The 19813-nt window shown below is 38.5% G+C and overlaps 3 protein-coding genes across 8 annotated transcripts in view; all 3 read right to left on the bottom strand.

The window, feature by feature from the left end:
* LOC129409799 (CMRF35-like molecule 5) overlaps positions 1-5083 on the bottom strand; it is a 10559-nt gene extending 5476 nt beyond the window's left edge. The window contains exons 1-6 of one of the 4 annotated variants that reach the window (XM_055156550.1): positions 5013-5083; positions 4583-4931; positions 3351-3497; positions 1878-1973; positions 1759-1802; positions 783-1407 (exon numbers count right to left, since the gene is read on the bottom strand). Coding sequence is in view for 1 of the 4 variants with exons in the window: in XM_055156554.1 (XP_055012529.1) it covers positions 4583-4697 (115 nt within the window). In the remaining 3 variants the exon portion in view is untranslated. Of the gene's footprint in view, positions 1-782; positions 1408-1758; positions 1803-1877; positions 1974-3350; positions 3498-4582 lie in introns of all 4 variants that reach the window. The other 3 variants (XM_055156553.1, XM_055156554.1, XM_055156552.1) reach the window with 3 other exon arrangements.
* Positions 5084-5851: 768 nt separating this feature from the next.
* On the bottom strand, positions 5852-11131 carry LOC129409801 (uncharacterized). 3 transcript variants are annotated; one of them, XM_055156558.1, is made up of 6 exons: positions 11017-11131; positions 10579-10923; positions 10403-10507; positions 7142-7243; positions 6997-7040; positions 5852-6653 (listed from the first exon to the last, which is right to left on the bottom strand). In XM_055156558.1, the coding sequence occupies exons 1-6, from the start codon at positions 11048-11050 to the stop codon at positions 6549-6551; spliced, it is 735 nt and encodes a 244-aa protein (XP_055012533.1). In that variant the 5' UTR covers positions 11051-11131; the 3' UTR covers positions 5852-6548. The 3 variants fall into 3 exon arrangements, with proteins under 3 accessions (XP_055012533.1, XP_055012532.1, XP_055012531.1); XM_055156557.1 differs by having other exon boundaries at positions 5854-6653; positions 6997-7037; positions 10403-10510; XM_055156556.1 differs by having other exon boundaries at positions 5854-6653; positions 10403-10510.
* A 1419-nt stretch (positions 11132-12550) lies between these two features.
* LOC129409800 (CMRF35-like molecule 5) lies at positions 12551-19719 on the bottom strand. Its single transcript, XM_055156555.1, has 6 exons — positions 19642-19719; positions 16858-17196; positions 15337-15492; positions 15155-15256; positions 15042-15079; positions 12551-13472 (listed from the first exon to the last, which is right to left on the bottom strand). Exons 1-6 carry the CDS (start codon positions 19673-19675, stop codon positions 13353-13355), a joined length of 789 nt encoding a protein of 262 aa, XP_055012530.1. The 5' UTR covers positions 19676-19719; the 3' UTR covers positions 12551-13352.
* Positions 19720-19813: the final 94 nt, after the last annotated feature.

Genomic DNA, 19813 nt, shown 5'->3' on the forward strand with positions numbered 1-19813 from the left:
CCAGACTCACCTGCACCGACAGACCCAGACTCACCTGCACCGACAGACCCAGACTCACCTGCACGACAGACCCAGACTCACCTGCACCGACAGACCCAGACTCACCTGCACCGACAGACCCAGACTCACCTGCACCGACAGACCCAGACTCACCTGCACCGACAAAGGCAGGAGGAGAATTATCGCTGATATTAAGTTAAGATCCAAAATATATTATTTACAGAATTCCAAGCACTTTTACTGTCACCACAGACTGTGTAGGTCAGCCCCAGGTCGATGTTCACACCACATCCTGAGAGGAGCCGCTCCAGAGAGAGAGAGGAGCCGCTCCAGAGAGAGAGAGGAGCCGCTCCAGAGAGAGAGAGGAGCCGCTCCAGAGAGAGAGAGAGGAGCCGCTCCAGAGAGAGAGAGGAGCCGCTCCAGAGAGAGAGAGAGGAGCCGCTCCAGAGAGAGAGAGAGAGAAGAGCCGCTCCAGAGAGAGAGAGGAGCCGCTCCAGAGAGAGAGAGGAGCCGCTCCAGAGAGAGAGAGGAGCCGCTCCAGAGAGAGAGAGAGCCGCTCCAGAGAGAGAGAGGAGCCGCTCCAGAGAGAGAGAGGAGCCGCTCTTAGACTTCCTGTTTGAAGCACTGTTGGAGCAGGCTACACACTTTAGATTTTCTGTGTTGTTGCTCACTTCTCAGAGACCACCACATCATGTTTTCTTAGATTTGTATTAGTCAAATAATAATTTCTGTGTACAATAGAGTGTAAAAAGTACAACATTGTCGCTAGGTAATGGTTTTACCTTGGAATTATTATGTGATGTCATGATTTCCAGTTAGAAATTATAGAAATTTCGCATGGGGGGGAGATCATTTTTTTGTGGGGAAAAAATGAAGTGTGAGTTGAAGCTGCAATCAAGAAAAGACATGGAACCTGAAACTAAATAAGAAATAAGTTGGTTAGAGTGTGCTTTATTTATGTGCTAAATTCAACAAAAAATATACAAATAATCAAATGAACTACAAATAAATTACAGTGAGAAAATGTCAGCTTGCTTAACATTTCCTTTAATGACTTTAGGGTCCTTAAGGGTTCTGCCCACAGAGCCAAACTCTTTTTTTGTTTTAATTGTTGTTACACACACTATGTCAGATAGTTGAGATGTAACATGTGGTCCTTTATTGGCCACATTACAAAAGGCTAAATGTCGTTGTTCATTGTCTGGATGGTTCCTTTATAGTGCTCCACATTTTCCCTCTAAAGCCACAGTATGTCAGTTAACATTCCACATGCGCCTCTTCAGATCTGAACTGAGGAACTGCGTAGACCACTGCCTCAGACTGACACTGGGGGGCACTGCTGAGGGATGGGCGCTCCTTCAGTTTAAACGTTACACTGGAGTATGTGATTTTACAGGAGTCTTCAGTCTGCACACAAACAAACAGAAAACACAATAGAGATTTTACTCCAAGATTAGTCTCCAACATTAGTCCTGGTTTTAGTCCAGACCCAGTTCTTGCTTAGACCTAGTTTAGCCTTACTTTCAGTGGTTACAGTTTTAGGTCATTTATTTTTAATACACAATCCACCACCACTTTTAAAGGTGCACTGTGTAACTTTTCTGGTAGTGGTGGGGGGGGTTGCCATGTGCTTATCTCCATGGTGATAGTATAGCTTTGCACTTATAAACTCAAGATAAATAATAATTAGGAAGTGAGGAATAACTCTGGAAATGTGTACGTTTTCAAGAAGGTGAAAAAAAAAAAAGTTAAACTCACCTCGATTGTTGGATCATGTTCACCCTCCTGTACTTCTGCAAGGTCTAGAATGAACACACAACTGTAAAATAAGGCATTTTACAGATTTTATTTCACAATTTTACAATTCTTTGGCTCACCTTTAGATTTCATGTTTCTCATTTTCCAGCAGAGAATGAAAAATATGAGTAAGCACAGGAACAGCACAGCCAGGATAAACACATATGGCACAGATCCTGACAACAAGAACAATTATTACTTTAGAATGTTTCTATTAAAAGTGTGTGTCAATTTTCACACACTGACACTTACATGAATAAAAAAAGTGTAATATTAAATGGTTTATATTATGCCATTTTCTAATTTATGTTCTAATGTTATTTCCTCATCACAAACATACCCGGAGTTGTGTTTGGTTTCATTCACACACATTGAACAGTTCTCCTCTCAAGCAGAAAACACCACCTTGTGATGTCATGCAGTAAAACAAGAAGTGCTCCACTGTGTTTTTAAACTCCATATTCTTTCCCTACAGTCAACTGATTTCAGCTCTGGTATTGCCCATCTCCACTGAACTAAAGGTAAAAAGTAGTTGTTAACTACTACTACTCTTGATGTCATATTGAGATTGAATAGAGCAATTTGAGTTTTGGAGATGTAGACAGATGAATAATAAAGAGTTACTCAAAAAGTGTGAATGAAACAAAACACAACTCTAGATCTGTTTTAGAGGAGGTTACAGCATTAAAGGGACAGTTCGGAATTTTGGACATAGGGCCTCATTTCCTAGTGAGCTAGAGTACTGTAGTTATGTGGAGACACTTTTTAAAATATTCCATCCAGTCCTTGTATTTGCAGAGGTCGCTGGTGCTAGGCTAGTGCAAGTCAATGGCCATAGTTATCCTGCTACTAAAAACACTCTTACCCACTCCACAGTGCACCTGAAGCAAATCTATTATTACGCCAGACTGTCCATGTGAATGTCTGTGTTGACAGAATACTTTTAGAAGTAAAACCAACCTTGCATTTGAAGGATTTATGTCTGAGCAGCAGCAGTGAGTTGTACTTCCTGATAGAAAGTTCGGCAGCGGCGGACTGATATCACAGAGCACCAACTGGCTCTGTAACAATTTGTTTACCTGCAGTTGCTATAGTGACACATAGAGCACATGAAGTAGCCTGTTCCAGATATGGCCACATTCATGTCATCACAACTAACTAGAGCAGAGTAAAACTTCGCTGCTGCTGAGAAAATAGTCACTCAATGTGTGACGATTCTTCAAGGTTAGTTTTACTTCTAAAATTATTCTACTTGCACAGATATTTACATGGACAGTCTGGCGTAATAATAGATTTGCTTCAGGTGCACTGTGGAGTGGGTAAGACTGTTTTTAGTAGCAGGCTAACTATGGCCATTGACTTGCACTAGCCTAGCACCATCAACCTCTCCAAATACAAGGACTAGATGGATTATTTCAAAAAGTGTCTCCACATATCTACAGTACTCTGGCTCACTAGGAAATGAGGCCCTATGTCCAAAATTCTGAACTGTCCCTTTAAAGCATGACTTAAAGCTTTTCTTTTAACACAGGTCCTTTAATTCTCAAAAGTACTGGTTGTTGTTGAATATTTCTGCTGTTGATGGTCAGATGGACTCGACATGGGTAATTCCTGTGTGGTACTCTGGTGTTCTGCTGCATTGTGCGGTTGTGTGGTTACAGTTGTTCTGAAAGCAGCAGCTGGAGATGAGGACGTTTGTGCTGCAAAAATAAATCATACGTCATTACAACATAACAGTAAAACTGATACAAATATTTAAAGCTCCACCATGTAACTTTATGGCATATATAATAAGCACAGAAAATCATGCGTCTGTTCACACTGTAGAATATGAGAATTTCATACTCCCAGATAGGGGCAGAGATGATAGATTACACTGCACTCTGACATAAAACAACCAAAATGTAAATGCACAAATGTTGAACCTGATCATTTCTGGGATTTTAGCTGCTCCTGTCTATGTTAAATAAAGTTGTCATAGACTAGTAGAATAATGTGAGGTTCTCTGAAATCCAACAGTACTGAAGGATTCTTTGAAATTCCACAGTATTGGTAGTTTTCTGATCAGGTTTTGTTTATCCAAAAGACACCACCTGATCAGTTCTGTAAAGTGAAAGTCACACCAAAACCTGATACAACAACATCCAAATGCAAATCTGCAATTTCAAAGGCCCATGCAGTATTAGACTGTTTTCTGTTCCATTCTGTTTTCTCATCACAAACACACCTGGAGTTTTGTTTCAGTCACACATGTTTAACACACAAACCTGCAGATTTAGGCTGAGTTCTTTTCTCACAAACAGAAAATACTCTATAAATACAGGAAGTGTTCCACTGTATTTTTTAAACTCCATACACCTTCACTAGAATCATTTGGAAAATTTCAACTCTGGAATTTTCAGTCTACACTGAACTAAAAGTAAGTAGAAGGTAACTGTTAACTGGAAAACTACTGCTTCACAAAGTGTGTAACTCAAACATGTGTGAATGAAACAAAACTCCAGGTCTGTTTGTGATGACAAAACTACATTAGAACATGGAACACAATTCTAAAATTACTAAACGCTCACAAGAATCAATTTTGAGGAACATAAGACCTTTAACAGTTTTCATTTTAGTCATCTGTATTAAATAATGTTGGTCTATAGACTGTTGTAATGTCATCTGAAGCCCAGCAATGATATATATATATATAATATAACACATATTTATCTCCATGGAGAATGTTTGGCTTTAACTTCTCTGGAACCGTTCAGGTGATGTAAAAATAATAATAAAAACTTACCAGGGGAGACCTCAATTTGAAATTGCACCATGGTTGAGTTTTTCTGCCCATAATCCAGACCACACTGGTACAGTCCTGCGTCTGATCTGTGCACATCTGTAATGTTCACAGACATATGCAAAAACCCTGATTGATGTTTCTCTTCAATACTGTATCTGCTGTTCTGCTGACGGGAGCCTGCAGTCTGAACCAGAATGTTTTCTTTTTTTTTTTTTGTCACAATCAGCTTTACAAAAGATTTTAGTATTTCCCAAATAATAAACCTGACATGTGACTGTTAAATTCTCTCCTTCAGTGACTTTGAAAAGAGTCGGTGATCTAATGAATCCATGTGGTCCAGCAAACAGCACTGTCAACACATGAACAAAAAGTGACCTCAACTCTGCTTTGTTCATTATATTTAGACAAAAATCTTTAATTATGCACTCACCAAAAAACTGCACAAAAACTGAAGCAGTTCTCATATTGTGTGGAGTTCCTCTCACCTTTATTTTCAGTGGCCAAAATAAGTTCTCTGTGAAAATGACACAACGTGTGTCTCCTCCCCTTTAGTTGGAAGGATGAAACCACAAACCACAAACTAGTGTTGTGCTCAGTTTCCTGTATTTTTTAATCGGGGTTAAAGAGGGTTGGCTCATGTTGCCTTCATGTGGCTAAACGAGCTGCTCTTTTCTCAACCTCATTTGCACCTCTCTTCTCAAACTGTTCTAGAAATAAAAATAAAGTTACACGTTGTCAGGTTTAAACCCACCTAAACATTGTAAAACAAGAAGAAAGACAAGAGATTAGAATCGTTTTCTCATGAGGAGAACGGACAGAGAGTGCATTCACCGTTACAGTCTCTACCCGCTCTGGTGCACTCTCTGCATCTCCTCTTTTTATTGTCTTAGGAGGGTCCCTAGTTACAATGGGTGTCTCCGCTCTCAGGGAGAGGGGCTGAAAACAGCGGAGACACCACACATGACAATATGTGTTATCAATAGCAGGTGCATATGTTTCGTTTAGCTTTCAGACACAGCTTTCTCTGTGCAGCCTCGTCTGCTCTCATGCTCAGAGGGCCTTGAAAGTTGTCTGCTCCCACATGACTGCAACCACACACGCTGTCTATGTGAGCACTCGTCTATAATCACACACAGGAAAGCACCTCACTGGTCTGCGAGCTCTCGAGGGTGGGCAAACCACACAGCAGTGAAGGGACGCAACAACACCACAACATTTTATTTATTCACTTTATTATTTTGACTTCACAGTTAAAAAAAAAAAAAAAAAAAAAAAAAAAAAAGGATGCAGAGGTTGAATTAGGCCAAGTGAGCCGGTGTTGGATCTGGGAAAAGAGATCGCCTCAATGTAGTTGAATACAAACACTTTATATTTTTTTAATTAATGAAGCGGAATCATGTGATTAATATTAACACCATTTATAATCACCTACAGAACATCAATCCAAGACTACAACACATGAACCAGGACTAAAACAGGACTGAACTAAGACTAAACCAGGACTAAAGTAGGACTAAACCTGGACTAAAACAGGACTAAACCAGGAATAAAACAGGACTAAACCAGGCCAGACCCAGGACTAAACCAGGACTAAACCAGGACTGAACCAGGAGTAAACCAGGACTAAAACAGGACTAAACCAGGACTACACCAGGACTATGCCAGGATTAAACTAGAACTAAACCAGGACTAAACCAGGACTGAACCTGAACTAAACCAGGACTAAAGCAGGACTACACCAGGACTAAACCAGGACTACGTAAACCAGGACTATGTAAACCAGGAATAAAACATGACTAAACCAGGACTGAACCAGGACTAAACTAGGACTAAGACAGGACTAAACCAGGACTAAACTAGGACTAAACCAGGACCGAACCAGGACTAAACTGTTTTTTCTATCTCATGTCGGGAGAAGTTGGTGGACGTGGTACTCCCACGTACCACGTCCACTCCAGCCCTGGTCTCATGTGGAAGTGTAGATTTGGTTTGGGTCCATGTTGTCCACACAGAGGCTCTGGTAAGTGCAGTCTGCACACTCCTTCACTGCAGCATCGCGCTCGTTTTCATACTATTCAAAACAACAAAGCAAATGAATAACACACGTAACACATCACATATATAGATCACCATGTTACCTGGAAACAACTTAGTAACATGTTTGGTAAGTTTCTTTTTCATTTTTTGGTGAATATTTAGAGAGAATTGTCATGTGGGAGCGTGGGTGATGTAGGCTTGTGGGCGGAGCTTTGCACAGAATTTTACAGGAGGATTTGAGTTGGGCCCAGGAGAGATTGTTAAAAGACTGAAACATGCATGAATGAATCTAAAACCTCTTCAGTCCTTTTCTTGAGGGAACAACATTATAACATGGTAAAAGTTCAAAAAATCAATTAAATGAAAACTATGTTCACCTTTTCATCGTCCTCTCTTGGATTAACTTTGGTTTTATCATCTGCTAAATACACAAGATTTCATAACACAAAACACTTTATTTCATGTCTTAACATGTAAATGTTCCCATATCATATTTATTTTTTCCATCCACTTTTCACTTGCCTTGTTCCACACTTTTCTTTCGGCGTACCATGATGAGCAGCACAGAGACCATCACCATGACGACGGGGACCAGCAGCAGCCACAGCAGATGGGTTTGACGCCCTTCAAAAGTTTGCAAACACTGAACACATAATACAAGCTAAATAAAGCTAATCATAAGGTCATCAGCACCAAAAAGAAATACTTGAAAATTCAAGGGAGGTTTTAGCAAAATAATAACCACTCAGATACATGTAAGAAATATAGAGTAGTGTAGAAGTATTTTCGATGATGGCAGAATCCTTTTGATGTTTTACTGGACAAATATTTACAGAAATGTTGACCCAATAATGTTTTTTCATTCGCTCTGTTACACCATTCACCATGAATAATATTTTTGTGGAGCTCAAATGCAATTTTGAAATAATAATAATTAAAATAGCATTTTCTAATTTGTTGTAATAAAAAGGCAAAAAGTGATATTTCTAAAATGGATTTATTTATCTTTTTTTGTTTGTTTGTCTTTGGTTTATAATACTTCAGTGAGTGTGTTTACATGCACATGTGTATCCTGGTTATTAGTCATATCTCAGTTATTGCAGTATTAAGGATTGTGGTGGACACCTCTGCCACCACTCCATAGTGTCAGTATTATTTCATTTCATTTCATTTACATTAAGTTAATTGGGTAGTGGTAACGGAGGGAAACAGGGGCAGATTTTTGACATTCAAATGTCTCTTATTCAGAAACTAGAGGGACTATTGAAATAAGTAAAGTATCAGAATGTAGGAAAGAGTTACACTCCAACAGGGTCAAGTTAAACCTGTGATATTCTTTCAAGATGTTGACAAAAAATTCATTCAAATTAAAAAACTCATGTTGGTAACGGAGGGAATGAAATATGCAGCACTTTTTGGGCAATAAATCCAAACAGTGATAACTCTTGGTTCTCACTTCCATATCCTTAACAAACTGGTTTGAATATTTGCTTCATATAGTTTTCTACCATATGGTACAAGATTAGGTTGAAAAACCTCTGACTTTTTGAGTCATGAGATTTTTTATTAAGAAAGGTCATGGTAACGGAGGGAAAAGTAACGGAGGGAAAATTGTACAAACAAGTAGAAGGTGCAGGATTTTACATCATTTGTCAACTTTTTTCTTCCCAATACTTTAATATTACTTCAAAATGAAAGGAAACTATTTCTATAAAATATGTCAGTCCTGTTTTTTATCATTTTAAATACTTTTTAATTTTTTTTAAAATCATGTACCTTCATCAACAGTTCAAAGATGGAATAACACAAGATACGATGAAATACATCCATTTATTGACATGATTTGCAGGTCTTTGAAAATTGGGAAATAATTTTTGTTCCATGTTTCATACATGGTCTGTTTAAAACATATGGAACTTTAGAACCAAAAATGGTACAGAAAAAAGGTCAACAGTTTCATAAACTAGAGTACATATGTATCTGTTCAATACATTTTTATATCAGATGCATTAACTTGAATTTTTGGCCTTGTTGTTTACTTCTGCTTGACTGGGCCCAAATGCACAAGCGCAAAAATTATATTCTTAATAAACCATGAAAAATACAAACAACCATGAGCTCCTTTAGCAGAGGAAGCTCAGGAGGTTCCGAAGCAGAGGTCAGGAGCTATGAGATATCCCACAATCCACTGCACAAAAGAAACCAAACGTTTCCAAACACACTGCAGCAAATTCTTCATTAAAATCTTCTGCATAAATAAACTCAACTTTACAACATATAAACCATAAGCACTATAGAGCCACATCACCCGTTTGATCATACAATACAGCTTTGTGCACATTTGTTTACATTTTACAGAAACAAAACTGAAAAGTGCTTAAAAACTTACTCTAGATACTGAAACTGGGATACTGCACCATGATGAAACCAGGATACTCAAAAAATCATAACCGGGACACTGATGATACATTTTTCATCCTCGTGCCTTCATTCCAGAATTTTGCATGAACATTACATCTTTTGAATGTCCTCAAATTGTTAACTGCTTGTGCTTTTTACATAACTTTTGTTTGATTAAGGCCGTGATGAGCTGCTCTGTTTTTAGAGAGCGCTCACCACTTTTGCCACCGTACCAAAATTAGAACTATTGCCTAGTTTGACAGCTTCCTGTAAACTTGACTTGTTCTCATCACTATTATATTGTCATATATTCTAATAGCCAAGTTAGGTTAGGTTTAACTCTTAGTTTTAATTGTTATTTTGCTTTAGTTTTGATTGCATATGTTTTATTATCCTGCTGTTTTTATACTTAAATATACTACTGGGCCCAGTCAAGCAGAAGTAAACAGCAAGGCCAAAAATTCAAGTTAATGCATCTGATATAAAAATGTATTGAACAGATACATATGTACTCTAGTTTATGAAACTGTTGACCTTTTTTCTGTACCATTTTTGGTTCTAAAGTTCCATATGTTTTAAACAGACCATGTATGAAACATGGAACAAAAATTATTTCCCAAATTTCAAAGACCTGCAAATCATGTAAATAAATGGATGTATTTCATCATATCTTGTGTTATTCCATCTTTGAACTGTTGATGAAGGGACAGGATTTTTCAGAAAAAAGTATTTAAAATGATAAAAATTTGCTTGGAAGGACTGACATATTTATAGAAATAGTTTCTTTCATTTTGAAGTAATATTAAAGTATTCAGAAGAAAAAAGTTGACAAATGATGTAAAATCATGCACCTTCTACTTGTTTGCACAATTTTCCCTCCGTTACCATGACCTTTCTTAATAAAAAATCTCATTACTCAAAAAGTCAGAGGTTTTTCAACCTAATCTTGTACCATATGGTAGAAAACTATATGAAGCAAATATTCAAACCAGTTTGTTAAGGATATGGAAGTGAGAACCAAGAGTTATCACTGTTTGGATTTATTGCCCAAAAAGTGCTGCAAATTTCATTCCCTTCGTTATCGACATGAGTTTTTTAATTTTTTTGTGAACAACTTGAAAGAATATCACAGGTTTAACTTGACCCTGTTGGAGTGTAACTCTTTCCTACATTCTGATACTTTACTTATTTCAATAGTCCCTCTAGTTTCTGAATAAGAGACATTTGAATGTGAAAAATCTGCCCCTGTTTCCCTCCGTTACCACTTGACCAGACCCTATTACAACTGCTACTTCTACTACTCGTACTACTACTTGTACTGCTGCTGCTGCTGGTGCTACTCATACTCCTAATAATAACAAAATACATAAAAAACAAACATACTCGTTGTTGGTGGAGTTTGTGGCCCTAGATGGTCTGATGGAGTAGAGGTGGTCGGGTGTGTGCTCTGGTATTCTGATGCAGTAATAAAACTGTATGATAGCAGTTCTTCTGAAAGTTAAAAGTTGGATATAAGAAAGTCAGGACAGCAAAAATATTTCAGTAAAAATTGGAGTTACCAAAGGAGACCTCGATTTGAAATTCCACCATGTTTGAGTTTCTCTGCCCATATTCCAGCCCACACTTGTAGAGTCCTGCGTCCGATCTGTGCACATCTGTAATGCTCACAGACATATCGTATATATTTGATGAAACACGTTTATATTGAATACTGTATCTGCCGTTCTGCTGACTGGAGCCTGCACTCTGAACCAGAATGTTTTCTTCTTTGTCACAGTCAATTTTACAAAAGATTTGAGTTTTTCCAAAATAATAAACCAGACATGTGACTGTAAAGTTCTCTCCTTCAGAGGCTTTGAAAAGACTCTGTGATCTAATGAATCCATATGGTCCAGCAAACAACACTGTCAACACAGAAACAAAAAGTGACTACAACTCAGTGAAAAATATACTCCGTGCAATACATTTAGACAACAGTATTTTGATTATGTACTCACCAGAAATGAGTGTAAATATTGAACTGAATCTCATGATGTCTGTAGTCTCACTCAGGTTTATTTTCAGTACGTAACCACTGTTATACTAACACAGCTCTCCTCCCCTTTTGTGTCAATGTGTCAAACCACACATCATGCTCATGTGCTGTTCTTTGTATCCGGCAAAGCCATTACTGTGTCAAATATTCATCTCAAAACACTGGGTTAAAGGTCTGAGACCGAGACAAGACCAAGACTTTTAAAGGCCGAGACCCAGACAAGACTGAGACCACAGGCCATTGAGACCAAATCAACACTATCTTTGTCATTTCCTACATTTATTTGTATTTTACAGTTATTGTAGGGGTGAAGGTTCTATGCTTCAGGTCTCTTTCCTGTCATTCCAAGGTGCTGAGCTGGTGGACTATGTCAGTGCTTCCTTCTCAGTCGCCCCCCTTTTTGCCCACACTCTTCTGGGCCTCTCTTGGCGGCCGCTCTGTCCTTCAACTCAGTGCCGCTGTTTGGCTGGTGCTCGGCACCGCATCAGTCCCTCTCTCTATTGTATTACGTAGCATGAAGTGTGCACTTTCATCTCTCCTGACAGTTGCACGTGTGGGCCAAGTCAGTCCCTCGCTCTGTTGAGCTTTGCTGTGCGTCGCTGTGTTCCCTAAATCGTGGCAACAACGTGTTGCATGACTGGCAGCTCACAAAGGTGCCGTGTGTCGGTCTGCGTTGTTTGGACCACATCTGGAGGCAGCAGTGTAAAGTTGTCTTCTGTGATTCAGTGTGGGACTGTGCACTTTTACTTCCAACCGTGGTGTCAGTGGTGGTCTGCAGTGGCTTGAGCACAGCACCTCTGCTGTTTTTGATCTGTTCTCATCTCCCTATTTTGCACATTTGCAATTTGTCTATGTTTGGTGTTTCCTCCACTGTCTTGTTTTACTGTTTTTATTAATTGGAGCTATTTTTAAGGAACTTCAACTTGTGTTTCTTTTAAAATAGAAAAAATAAATATTGTGTAAATGATTCAATCTGGCTCTCTCCCTCTCATTGATATGTTTACCTGGCTGTGTGCCTTATATTTAGACTCTGTTTCCCCAAACTAGATTTGGAGTGATGTGTTTTTTTTAAACATGAGTTTCAAATTCCATCCATCATAGCTCCTGGGATCATTCGGGCGCACAAACCCCTCCACCACATTAAGGTGGAGGTTCAAGGAGAGGAGGGGAGGTCCAAATCCATTTGACCAAAACGTTGACATTCTACTTAAATGACAATTGATAGTTGTAGCTATAAAATACTACAACTTAAATGTCAAACCAGAGCTACTGGTAATGGTGAAAACAACCTGCACAGACTCATGATATCTGCACTACTGTCCTAAAGTGACTTGAGACATGAGGGACCAGGACTGAACCAGGACTGAACCAGGACTGAACCAGGACTGAACCAGGACTGAACCGGGACTGAACCGGGACTGAACCGGGACTGAACCAGGACTAATTCAGGACTAAACCAGAACTCAACCAGGACTCAATGTCGGGATGGGCCCAGAGGTGAGAGACTGTCAGGTGACTGCAGGTGAAAGGACCGGCACAGAGCTCCCCGTCCATGGGGCGAAGTGCAGCCATGGCTCGATTATGCTTTGCAGACACCCTGCTCCACAAGTTCGGGGTTCTCCCTCTCTCTCTCTCAAGTCCAACATTAGTCCTGGTTTAGACCTGGTTTAAACAACACTACAATAAACAAGACAGAAAATTAAACCAAAATCAAAGTATGCAAAATGAAAATGTTGCACACATTGCACACTGACTGATGATACAAGAAATGAAAAAGTGCCATGCTCCCTTCACTTCCATCCTTCATTTTCCTCTTCAGAAATATTCAATGCACCTTCTTCTTGAATATCGTCCATGACGACCTCGATCTGTGGCTCGGCACCAGCCTCATCCAAGTTGATCCAAAACAGACTGATGGTTCTGTACAATAACTGTACATTCTATAGAGGAAATGTGCACTTTACATTTCCAGCACTTTTTTTTTCTCGCATTTCTTTTTTTTCTCTATCAATCTGATTTTACTCAGTAAGGAGGGTGTGTTCCAATGTCATGAAGTAACATTTATTTCAAAAACTACTTAAAAAATTACAAATTATTCATAAAAAACTACTCAATTACAGTAATGGGAGGAAATGTAATTTGTTACTTTCCACCCTTGTCTGTGGGTATTTTTGCCCTTCAGCCTGTACAGTAGTAAAAGTGTAATGACATGAGCTACATTCAGATTACTCCCCTCCAATATCCATAATACACCAGGATTTTGACAAGATTTGACAATTCTAGCCTAATAAATGTCCATTAAATCACTTGGTCTCGGATGGAAGTGTAGGTTTGGTTTGGGTCCATGTTGTCCACACAGAGGCTCTGGTAAGTGCAGTCTGCACACTCCTTCACTGCAGCAAGACGCTCGTTTTCACACTATTCAAAACAACAAAGCAAATGAATGACATATTATAACTGGATATAGATTTGTAAAGACGGTGTATCACACTTGTGTGTGTGATTAACTGTAACACATCACAGATTTACATCACCAATATTAACTTTTAGTGTTCTGAAAATGCTATAATCGCCTAAAACTGTGTCACTCCCCCTTCAGAGCAGCATCACATTAGAGTCAGTGTACGTCCCACTGCCAGTGGTGGCTGGTGATGTAAACACAGGGAGTTTTTTTTTTTTTTTCCTCCATAAAAGGCAACTACTAATACTACAATATTCATGAGATATTATTGTAACAAGAAACACTCACTGAGGGAAGACCGAAAAAGAATCTGTGAAGGCCACAGTGTTTGTCACACATTCTGCAATAGCCCCATGGTGATCGGTTTATTTACATAACAGGGGACAGGTTATTATCAATACTTTTGGGACGTACTTTTGGATATACTTTTATTTTACTCCTAAAGGCTGAATGAGTCCATTTTGGACCAGCCGCCACTGATTTATTGTGCAATTTAGACATGTTTAGATTTTTGTTAAAGACACGTCACTGCACCATCAAGCAGGTAAACAAACTCCTGTCTGACTAAAAGAATCACTAATTCTTGTGCGTGTCCTTTGTCTGCAGGTTAAAACACTGACAACCTAGAACTAAAAGTGGAATAGCACAGGCTGCATACAGTTCCTTTAAGGCATGACGCCCACACTTTTTCAACATGCCAGCTACTTATAAAATGACCAAGTCAAAATGATCTACCTACTACAAAGCCAAGCAAACTGTGCTGCACTGAAACACTCTGTGTCCCTTTTGTGGACCCTCACCCACAGTTTGAGAACCCTTCTTTAATTTCCACTGGCACTTTCCACAAAACTGTGAAAAACGATGATGATTTTAAACCTGTTTTTCATGTTCCTGACTGGAGTTACATTCTTTTACTGGTTTTGCAGTGAGATTTAGCCTCTGCACATTTATCCAACCAAACACACATCGTGACAAACACATTTGCATTTGTGCACTTTTATTATGTAAACTTCAACCACATGTCGCGGTAGGTCTGTTCTGTGCTGTAGATCTGCTTTGTGCCAACACTGTAACATAAATTTAGATTCGTTTTTGCTTCACATTTCATCCTGCTCTTCTAATCAGTGCATTGAGGAGGAGCCTGTGTGCGCTGTACACGGGCAAGCCGCACGCCAGGAGTGTGTGTGTGTTTGTGATGTGCCTCACAGTATCTATAGGCTCCAAATGAGCACACAGGCTGCAGAGAAACGCCCTGCACGCTCCTGCACACTGGTACTGGTATTTATTGCCGACAGCAGCGACCATAATGAAATATGATTGTTGAGTGTCAGATCTGGAGCGAGAGACAAGACCAAGTCCAAACACAATCAAGTCCAAGACGAGTACTACGACACTCTACCCACACTAAACTGGGGATCGACTGGTAGATCCGATTGACATATTCACTGCCCCTGCTGTGAGGCGTATTTCATTTTTATTTTAGAGAAAAGTACTGCACATGGTTGGCAATCTCTGTATTGGCTCACCTCTGGAGTTTCACAGTCATCAGCAGCAGTTGGATCTTCTGTAAAATTTTCACAAGTGTAAAATGAACCAGATGGATAAAAAAGTGCATTATTTTCATTGGAGTGTGGCTCACCTGTTGGTCTATTGGTTTTCCTTTTCCAGCACCAAATCAAAATACTCCCTGATACAATAATCAGAATGGTGGTTACACTCACAGCAACATACTGCAGCACAACTGAAAGAGACGTGTTCAGAAGTGTCAGTGAAACTCAAATCATGCAGATGTAATTCTGAACATCATTTTTCAGAAGCTACCAGACAGTGTGGATGAGTTGTGCTCCTCCTGAGGTTGCTGTGAGCTCGTCACTTCAGATGCTTCTTGTGTCCTTTGTGTCGTCTGTGCTGGTGTCACATTATGGAGGGATGTGGTGGGAGCAGCTCCGAGGGTCAAACCTGGTGTTGGGGTTTCCACTGCAAAGAAAGATTAAAGGATTAAAGATTCAAGAATATCTATATCACATTACTGGCTGATGCAATAATCGATCTATACAATAACAGGGACAAAAAAAGACAGATTTGATTCATGATTTTCCTTGTGAGTGAGTGTGAACAGGTCAGCAGTATTTGGCTGCTGGAGTAGGATGGTACAGGTACATATATGGTGATGGCATCTGAACCAATCTGTGACGGCTGTGACATTTAAAAGCTCGGCCAGAGTGAGTGTGTCTGCAATCTTTGACTCATTACCATGTAGCCAAGAGGGCTGTGGGCTAAAAGGGAAAAACTCTCCACAAATATCTGCATTCTCCTGCATTCAAAACACCATAGCTCCATTTCCATTTTCCTTTATACCCCATACTCACCCTCTGCTCTGGACTTCTGTGTTTTCCTCACAAAATGTGACACATGTAAGATTCTGCATCTATTTAAACAAATTATGAAGGGCAATACTGACTTTGAAATTTCTGAAAGTGAAAGTGCTTTGAAAAAGGGTCACATACTTGATTGTTTTGCCAGGAATATTTCATGGTATGGCATTAAACTTAATCTACTTTTCATTCATTAAATAATGGACATTTTTCATTAAATAATGGACATTTTTAATGCCAAAAACTACTTGGTTTGGTGGAGTTATCTGCTGGTCTCCATGGAGATAAGTTTTATACAGTTTTGTGAAACATAGCAGAAAAACGTTAAGACAAAGGTCTTAATGTGGTCTTGTTGTGAAGATAAATTAATAAATAAAAAAGGATTTTGGACCGTCCACTTAAAAACGGACACTACCAGGCAAAAGTCTGGACACTTCTCATTCATGTTTCTGCTTTATTTCCATCACTGAAGGCATCAAAACTATGAATGAACATTTATAGATTGTAGGAACAAAAATAAACTCTAACTAAATCGAAACCTGTTTTGAAAACAGACACCCTTTGCTTTTATCACAGCTTTTGACAATTGGTGTTCCTTGACCCTGACCCTGGTTCACCTGTGAAGTAAAAAACATTTCAAGTAACTTTATTTCTCTGTTACTGGGAAAAGGCCAAGAGTTTGCAGCTCTGTCAACAAAGCAAAGGGTGGTTACTTTGAGGAATTTGAATATAAAATATACAAATATTTAGTTGAGTTATTTCACTTTTGTTTCTTTGTTTGATAATTCCATACATTTTGCATCATACATTTGAAGTCTTCTGTATGAATCTATAATGTAGAAAGTGATAAACATGAAGAAAAAGACAATGAAGGAGACGGTGTGTCCAGTTTTCTACTGGTCGTGTCCAAAGTGCAGAGTTTAAAATGAACAATCGTCTGGTGATGTCAAATGTGGAAATAACTTACCACTGATGACTTTTAATATAAATGTTGAAATCTCTCCATGTTCCAGACCACATGTGTATGACCCAGCATCAGATCTTCTCACATTTGTGATGATCACATATAATGTTTTTAATTGCGTGTGAGATCCTTTGATAACTTCAATGCCGTATCTTCCATTCTGCAGTCGGTTGTTTGCAGTCTCAACCAAAATGTCTTCTTTCCCTTTACAGTCATTTTGACAGAAGATTTTTTGTTTTTCATTGAAATAAAGTAAACATTGGGCTGTAAAATTTTCTCCTTCTGTTGCTTCAATCACTTTAGTCTCTGTTTTGCTGAACAGTAGTCTTCCATGGCACAACACTGTTGAACACAAGAATGAAAAGTAAAATAGAATGACATTAACGATTCAGATCCATAAGACATTTTCAGATGCTATGCTCAACTGTTTATTCAAAAGTGATCATTATAGACTCATATTTTTATTTATAAGTAGTGACACAACTGTTTCATTTCCTCTTTTACACTGTTTGGGCTAATGCAGCTCTATAGACATTTTGCAGTGACATGGACGATTTTGCCAATAATGTTGCATTTTGACACAGAATCTCGAGCCGTACAAACCCTTTAAAATGTTGTAAACAAGGACAAGTTAGAATTTCCCTAAAAGTCTGGACACACCAGCTCATTCAGTGTTTATTTCTTCACATTTATCTTTTTATATTGTATATAAGACATCAAATATACAGTGCAAGGTATGTGAATTATGGAGCAAATAGGAAAAGGGTAAATCACTTAACTAAATATATTTTATATTCAAATCCTCAAAATATCCATCCTTTTGCAATTTTGACAGGCCTTCTCAGTTATTTTTAGTTTTTTGTTTTGTTTGTTAACGGTGTTCCATGTGTCATTCATAGTTTGGAGCTTTCAGTGAGAATCTACTATGTCAATTATTATTACCTTTATTTACTCTTTTTTTTTTTTTTACAACAGGGCCCTGTATACATACAAAGACAATTATAACGACAATAATATTTAAACTATTCAGTACAACGTAAACATAACTCATTCCTCAATTAATAAAATACAAAAGAGAAAATCTTTTAAGAGAAATGTAAAATGTTCCACACGTGAAAACCAGTAAGATTTAGAGATGATTGCAGTTTGTTCCATCTGTGTGGGCCACAGCCATTAAACACATTCAGTTTATTTATTTATTTATTTATTGTTTTATTCATCAGAGACAATCAGTGTTGGGAGTAACAGATTACATGTACCAGAGTTACATAATCAGAGTACAAATTATGAGTAACTGTATTCAGTTACAGTTACTGTTTCAGTGAGAGGTAATTGGATTACAGTTACTTTGTAGAAATAAATGGATTACATGGCGGTATTTTCCTGTTTTCACATTTTGGGCTAAACCAGGACTAAACCAGGTCTAAACTAGGTCTAAACCTAGGTCTAAACCAGGTCTAAAATAGGTCTAAACTAGGTCTAAACTAGGTCTAAACCAGGACTAAAACCAGGACTAAAAACCAGGTCTAAACTAGGTCTAAACCAGGAGGTCTAAACCAGGTCTAAAACCAGGACTAAACCAGGACGTCTAAACCAGGACTAAAACCAGGTCTAAACTAGGTCTAAACTAGGTCTAAACCAGGTCTAAACCAGGTCTAAACCAGGTCTAAAACCAGGTCTAAAACTATATCTAAATTAGGATCTAAACCAGGTCTAAACCAGGTCTAAAACCAGGACTAAACCAGGTCTAAAACCAGGACTAAAACCAGGTCTAAAATTAGGTCTAAACAGGTCTAAACCAGGTCTAAAAACCAGGTCTAAACCAGGACTAAACCAGGTCTAAAACCAGGACTAAAAAACAGGTCTAAACTATAGGTCTAAAGGATATAAACCAGGTCTAAACCAGGTCAAACCAGGTCTAAACCAGGACTAAAAACCAGGTCTAAACTAGGTCTAAAATTTGTCTAAACCAGGACTAAAACCAGGTCTAAACTAGGTCTAAACTAGGTCTAAACCAGGTCTAAACTAGGTCTAAACTAGGTCCAAACCAGGTCTAAACCAGGTCTAAACTCGGACTAAAACAGGACTAAAACAGGATTTAACAGGACTAAACCATGCAGCGTGGACGTGTCTCCTCGTCTTCTACCAATAATATTTTTAATACTGTTAAGTAAAGTCTGGGCTTTTTATTTTCTTTTAGCAGATAAAATTTCTCATGTGAAAATATCTTCGTCTTTGCTTCTCTACAGCAAATCAAGTAATCCAAAGTATTCAGATTACGTTACTCACTTTAAGTAATTTAATGGATTCTGTTACAAACTACATTTTGGTGTATGTAATCTGTAATCTGTAGGGGAATACATTTTAAAAGTCACCTTCCCAACACTGGAGACAATGCACATAAAAACATCGGCCTTCTCAAAGAGGTAATATGTTTGTGCCAGGTTATAACAAAATTGCTATTGCTTTATAAAAAAATGTCCACCTTCAATCATCAGACATGTTGATGTCATTAAAGTTCACTGTTAACAAACGGAACATGTATCATCCAGTGTTGCTGTGCTCTAGAGCTGTGTGCCAGATATTGTGGTTTTCAAGTGACATTAAGTAAAAGGGCAGTTTCTTTCAAACGTCTTTATATTTAAAAACTCGACAGTGTTGATCAGGTCTCTGTGAGAGAGATGGTCATTACATTTTTTGGTATAAAACTTCTGAACATTCTGATGCATTCTAAAGTATTTTAAAGAGTCTGATCGCAAATTCAAGTAGTAACATCCAAATACTCACCAACAAACAGCATCAAAAGGGAACGTATTTTCATGTTGATCTGATGTCCTTGACACTTTAGATGGTCTCTGCAAACACTTTTCAATCTGCTTCACTCTTCACACACGTCATTTCCTTCCTTTCTTGGCTGCCTTCACACATCCCCACGCCACCCTCATGCTATCTCAGGCCA

This window comes from Boleophthalmus pectinirostris, unplaced genomic scaffold (assembly GCF_026225935.1).
Source record: "Boleophthalmus pectinirostris isolate CB_2022bp ecotype Guang Dong unplaced genomic scaffold, ASM2622593v1 HiC_scaffold_20, whole genome shotgun sequence".
NCBI classification, from domain to species: domain Eukaryota; kingdom Metazoa; phylum Chordata; class Actinopteri; order Gobiiformes; family Gobiidae; genus Boleophthalmus; species Boleophthalmus pectinirostris.